This window comes from Alligator sinensis, unplaced genomic scaffold, assembly GCF_000455745.1.
Source record: "Alligator sinensis unplaced genomic scaffold, ASM45574v1 scaffold1352_1, whole genome shotgun sequence".
NCBI lineage: Eukaryota > Metazoa > Chordata > Crocodylia > Alligatoridae > Alligator > Alligator sinensis.
Window position 1 is genome coordinate 69,568 of NW_005843148.1, and position 6,175 is coordinate 75,742.

Here is a 6,175-nt window from a genome sequence, read left to right on the forward strand (position 1 = left end):
GGGAACGGGCCGGGCTCCCATGGGGACAAGCGGGGGACAAAGCCGCTGCAACCTAAGCGCCAAAAGCCACCCCTAGCGCCTCTGGGTGAAGCTTCCTGGTGCGGCCCGTGCACCGGCCGGGCTCGGGCAGCGCCACTGCCCCTGCTCCCACCGACACCTGCAGTAGGACTCAACCCTGCACCAGCGCACTGGGGTGGGCACGAGGGGGCCAGGGTGTGAAGCAAGCTAAGGCTAATGCATCCTGAGCTGGGCTCAAACCCTTGCCCGAAGTGGGGTTTATTTTTTATATATTCTAACAACATGGTAGCTTCCGTCTTCCTCTTAAGTTATCTCCAGTCAGTTCCCTCCCTGGCAGGTTCACAAGTCATTGGAGGAATTAAAGAAATCAAGATGCAATAGCCGAGTCCCTCAAGATACGCATGGCACGCTAGAAGGACCCAGCAGGGTGGTGTCCGACGTGGGAGCAGACTCTAGGTGCTGCGTTTCGTATGGATGAGGAGTTCCCTCTGTAAACCAGCATCAATAGTCGTAGCAGATTTGCCTGGCGGCAGGTCTGTGATGAGGGTGAGCTTGTTGAAAACTCCACGACCAAAGTAGTCAGCAACAACGGAGAAGCCATCATTAGAACACTTAAGCTATTGGGAACAAAGACATCAGATTAACAGGGGGCTGAATCCTGCATCCAAAAGCATTCCTACCCGCCCTGCCGCATTCAGAAGACAGGCAGCTCAGCTGGGTCACGTGCAAGCAAAGCAGGGCTGTTAGCATCCTGGGACCCTCCTGTCAGTGCCCAGCTACACTAGGGTTTTGTAAAAACTGATATTCCTCCCCTAAGGCTGTTCACATTATCATGTTACTTTAGGAGAGGAACAGAATCTATGGGTAAACGCACCAAGCTGAATGCTGGGCTTTCAACCTGACCAGCTTGGCTCCTGTAAGGGTGTATGCTGCCTGACCCACAATTTTCCAGTGTGTGCATTAGAACATGCCAGCTCTGCATGCTAAAGTCATTCTTTTCAACCCAGGCGGAGGAAAGATCCTTTTCTGAGCCAATTCCACTGTGACCAACATCCTTTTCCTCCCTGAAGTACACCGCCATCTGATGGCCTAAGCCACTGTGCAGTGTTCCTGTGCACTGTTGAACAGCTGCTTTAGGTACGGTACTTGAAAGGAGATTATCTCCACCTCCATTTTGAGACCACAAAAGGAGTCTTTGTGGATAAAAGTCATCTTAGAAACAGGTCACTCAGCTCCCCGTGCTCTATTACCTGGAGTCAACATGACCCTGTTTGCAAAGCAGCTTGCCTTCTGTTCCCAACAGGTGCCACAGACAACACGCAGAAGCCTGAACTCCTGTGCTATTAACCCACAGCTATTTAAAACCTAGCAAGCACAAAGGGAAGACAGTGATGGTGACATCTCTACCTGATGCTGAAACTGATCGTGTAGGTCTCTCTTCTGCTCTTGGGCTCGAATCATGTCCATGACTTTGCGGTTTTCCGGCATGCAGGTGGGACACTCAGAATCGCTCTCGGAGTAGCTCTCAAAGCAGTGCTGATGGAAGGAATGGCCACACAGGAAGTGGACAGACGGCAGCTCCAGGGCACCTGTACAGATGCTGCATTTTGTCTTCTGGAAGATCTTGGGACTGAGACAATGGGAGCAAAAGGGTGGTAAAAGACAGAAAATATTTTTTCTTAATGTGAAGAACTAGACATCCTATCACAAGACAAGAAACCCTGAGGTCCAACCTTGTTTTGAGCTCTTCAATCTCCTGGCGGATCTTTGTGGTTTCTTCACGGTACTTCTGAATCCTCTGCTCATCCTGCTCAATCTGACGACTCTGCTTCTGCAGCTTGTTGATCAGATAATCCTTAATCACAGATAGCGTGGCTGTGGAGTTGTGAGCCAGAGTCTGCACAACTAGGATAACCAACATGTGGGTACAGAAACAGACAGGGATTTGCAAAAAAGACATTGCTCTCCTCAAAAATGCCACATACAGGCCAGGGTGATGGTTTTACTATACTGGCAACCTCTTGATGTAACGAAAAAAGTTAAGCTTTGGAACATCTGGTAGGAAATACTAACCATAAAGAGGTGGCAGGGATCATGTCTGGGTGACTAGGGCAGGGGACCTGGCAGTAAGGAAATCTGGATTTTATTCCATCTTTGCCAACTCACTCTGGGTCTTCGGACAATTCACTTCTGTGCTTTTGACTTCCCACTGGAGGACAGGAATAAGGCTGTCACCTCACAGATGGGTTGTGAGACTTATTTCAAAGTTCCTGTCTTTAAATCAAGGAAGTATATTATTACTCTCTACTCTTTTACCCTTCGGTACACGATACAAGGGAACTAGCTACGCCTTTGCATGGTCTCTAGCTGCATTAGTATGAGATCTACTATGTCCTCAGCTAGTATACTTCTGCTCAAGCCCTCAGTCTAAAGGGAGTATGCCCCATCCCTGTTCTCTTGTGGTAGGTTTGGTCATTACCAAGCAGTGGAGGCATGAGGTTCTTGTTTTCTATGTGTTTCAGCACTGCTGTGATGTATTCCTTGCAATTCTCCTCCTTCCGGGCAAAATAGCTGAGAGCCTGTTCCCAGAGGCATGCCTCTTGGTCTCCATACAGCTCACATACCTCAATCACCTTCCTGTACTGCTCATTCTGCATGTGATAATGCATGATCTGTTGAAAACTGAAGGGAAGGGTAAGTTAGTTAGTCAATCCACTTTTCCCTTGTACTACAGCCTGGTGTCCCTATAGGAGCAACCACATAATCCCTCCTGCACTAATGCCAACCAAAGAGAACCAGCCCCTCCTACTATACTTAACGCTGCCCTTCTAAAACAGTATGGATCCATGTAAATCTGTCACCTGAGGTAGGATCCCGTTTTAAACTCCCAGAGGACCTTTACCCTCGGAGAGCAGAAAGGTCTGTAGCCAAGTCACTGGGGGGTTGAGATGGGGACGGGAAGTAGCACTCACAGTTTGCCCTGTTCATAGAGGTAGAGGACTCCATCCTTGAAGTTGTGCATCTGACATAAGACCAAGGCTTTATCCAAGTCATCTCTGACCCTTCCACTCTTCAGTAAGGTGATGGCTTCACAAAGACATCTCTGAACCTTCCACTCTTCAGTAAGGTGATGGCTTCACTGTGAAGTTTCTCTTTGATCTAGGCACAAAGCCAACCACAACACTAAGTCTCACAAGACAAAGATTTTGTCCCAGAGACCAGACACCTACCCCTAACAGCTGTTATGGCAGGAACGGACACGTTAAGGCCCACAGGCCAAATCTGGCCCAACTGACTGGATCTGTCCTGTGGACAGGTGCCCGCCAGTTAATTGGATCCAGCCCGCAGCTGTTCCCAGCACAGATGCAGCTGCCTGGCTACTGCTTGGCTCCCCCTCAACTCCCATGGCTCCTCTTCTTCCTACCCCTGCTGCATGGCTGGGGAGAGTGAGAGGTAAGTTGCAGCTGGGCAGCTCCTGCTCCAGTGTGCTGGGCTCCAGCTCCCAGCTGCCTTCCACCCACTCAACCACCCCTAGTGATGAGCAGCCACCTGCAGGCAGCAGGGTGGGTGGAAGGCGGCTGGGAGCTGGAGGTCTGCACAGTGGGGCAGGAACCACTCAGCCGCAGCTCCCCAACCCTACCTGGAGCAGGCAGCAGGAAGAGGATGAGCGGGGGGGGGGAGAGAGGAGCTGAGTAGTAGCTGGAGGGCTGGGACTGCACCAGGAGTAACACTGCCAGAAAGCTGTGCGCTCTGGCCAGACAAGGGCAGGGACCCAGCACAGGCCGCCCTGGGCAGGGCTTAGCCCTATGCAGAGCGTTGCTGGGGCAGGCAAGGTGGGGACGCTCACACCTGCACCACACTGCCAGGCATGTTCTGCTGCATGCACCCCTGTCCTTCGTTCTGCCCCAACCCCCAGCAAGCTCCTGGGAGCTACTGTACAGGCAGCAGCTCACACACCTCACGCCCTATACACAATATAAAAGCATAAAACTTTCTTTTGAGCTATTATGCAATTGCCTTTATATGCACTGCTCAAATGCACATAAATCAGGAAAAAATATTTTTTGAATTAAATGATATAATATACATTTGATTTTTAGTATAATATTTGCTTTTCTATCTATAATATGTTACAATGACATCTTCTAAAAGATTGTGTGTGCATGGCCCTCGACAGGTCAAAACTTGCTAAGTGGTCTTCGAGCCAAAATAATTACCCACCACCATCTCATGGCATAGAACAGGGGTGGGCAATTATTCTGGGCAGTGGGCTGCTTACTGAGTTTTGGCAAGCCATCGAGGGCCACATGACAGGCAGCCAGGGGCAGATGAATATTCATTTTCTAAATATTTTAGGGGCCCCACGGGCCGGATAGAATGGCCTGGCGGGCTGCATCTGGCCCACGGGCTGCATTTTGCCTGCCCCTGGCATAGAAGCTCCTCTCCTACCCTAGTGGACAGGAGGAATTCTTCTTTGATTTGATACTGCAGCAATTGCCTGTGGAAAAACAGCTTTCGGCACAGGACAGAGAGGGTGGAGATCTGCGGGCTAAGGCACTTGCCCATGGGATTGTAGTTTCCAAAAGCTACAATGAGCGAGACCCCCAAAGGACTGAAGCAGTAATAGTTTTGTTCCAATGGGGCATAAAGAATGGGAGGGACTGGCCTGGCCTGTCCATTTTTCTGTCTAGCATATCAAGCCGGGGTCATAACCAAGCTAACAATGCACAGAAAGCTCCCGGACTAGCAACATACAAGCAGAGAGCCTGGGCTGGAAAGCACTTTCTAGGTGCAAGAACGAAGGAGGACAGACCTGTGGATCCCGTTCATGTGCCCAGTTCTGGAGCCGGAGTTCCAGCAACGTGTCATAGACACCTTGGGAAGAGTCGTACTGCACTTCTGTCATGTGCTCCAGAAAAGCCTTCAGCTCCCGAGAGTTGTTTGCAAATATTGGAATGAACGCCTCAGAATTAGCCTTAAAGCAAGCCAGAAGGAAATTTTCACATGCTGTCCAGTCTCAAGTATACACTTCCCACCTTCTACAGAGTGATTTTAGCTAATCTCAGAGATATGCCTCTTTCTTGACAAGCACTACACATCCAGACCCCGAACATTCAAACCGCTGCATGCCAAAATCCTAGGAACCCCTTTCAAGTCACCGTGGTGGGAATTCTCAGTCCCGTCCAATACCAAAAAGTAACCACACCCTTGCCCCCTCCCAGGTTAAGCCTCCAATACTACCTGTATTCTATCCAGGACAAGAAACCTCACACTGCCCCAACATTTTCTACCACATTTAAGTGTAAAAATCATCAGTGAAAAGAGCAACACAAGAGTTGCTTCTCTCCTCTCAAGTGTACCCTACCTTTTTCACCTCCAGCATCCCAGGCCCTTCACAGTCTCCTGATGGCCGGTAATCTGTGCACAGGATCTTCAAGAGTTCTGTGGTCTCATTGGGGACATGGTGCATGAGGATTTTGCCATACCGCTTCATATTGCTCTCTGCCTGGTCATAGGGCAGCTTGCCAATGTAACGCAAGGCCTCCTGGTAATTCTGCAAGAAGCAGCTGATCAGGCAAACCAGGAACCACTTCCATCCTCCAAGTAAAAAGGTCAGACCTGTCTGCCCTACAGGCAGCACTTGAAAAGCTCCTTTAAAAATGCCATAAATACCTTTTAAGCCAAATGAGAACTTTGCCTATCATTGCTTTGCCCATCTCTGGGATCAGAGGATTGCATCTAGATGAGTGAGACTGATCCTGGATACAATGGAGCTAACACTAGATTTTACATCAGTATTTCTCACACTAGGATATACACACCTCTGATGTTATGCAGTAAAATTTCTAGAGGGTACATAGGGAGGAAGAAATGGGAAGGTAAAATATTGTATAAAGGGAGATAAACAGAAAACATATGAACCTCTCTCTTACAGTGCATTTGTACTCACCAAGTACTCATTTTCTATTACCCATAACATGGAATAATAGGGGGAGCACAGCAATACAGCCAACAAATACAGGGAGACAACTCAAGAGTCTGAGAACTGCTGCCTTAGGTTATGTCCATTTCAATCCTTGGTCACATGCTGCTCAAGATCCTCCCCCTTCTCTTAAGGAGCACCAAAGGCACCTCTAACTTCTCTATTAACACTCTT

At 49.1% G+C, this 6,175-nt stretch overlaps 1 protein-coding gene across 1 annotated transcript in view; it reads right to left on the reverse strand.

Annotated features, from left to right (window-relative positions):
• Nucleotides 1-244: 244 nt before the first annotated feature.
• Nucleotides 245-6,175, reverse strand: part of VPS11 (VPS11, CORVET/HOPS core subunit) — a 14,852-nt gene continuing 8,921 nt past the window's right edge. The window contains exons 9-16 of the mRNA XM_014526754.2: nucleotides 5,384-5,572; nucleotides 4,832-4,993; nucleotides 3,112-3,177; nucleotides 2,991-3,064; nucleotides 2,498-2,700; nucleotides 1,752-1,923; nucleotides 1,426-1,648; nucleotides 245-635 (exon numbers count right to left, since the gene is read on the reverse strand). Of these exons, the coding sequence (XP_014382240.1) occupies nucleotides 471-635; nucleotides 1,426-1,648; nucleotides 1,752-1,923; nucleotides 2,498-2,700; nucleotides 2,991-3,064; nucleotides 3,112-3,177; nucleotides 4,832-4,993; nucleotides 5,384-5,572 (1,254 nt within the window). The 3' untranslated portion in view covers nucleotides 245-470. The remainder of the gene's footprint in view (nucleotides 636-1,425; nucleotides 1,649-1,751; nucleotides 1,924-2,497; nucleotides 2,701-2,990; nucleotides 3,065-3,111; nucleotides 3,178-4,831; nucleotides 4,994-5,383; nucleotides 5,573-6,175) is intronic.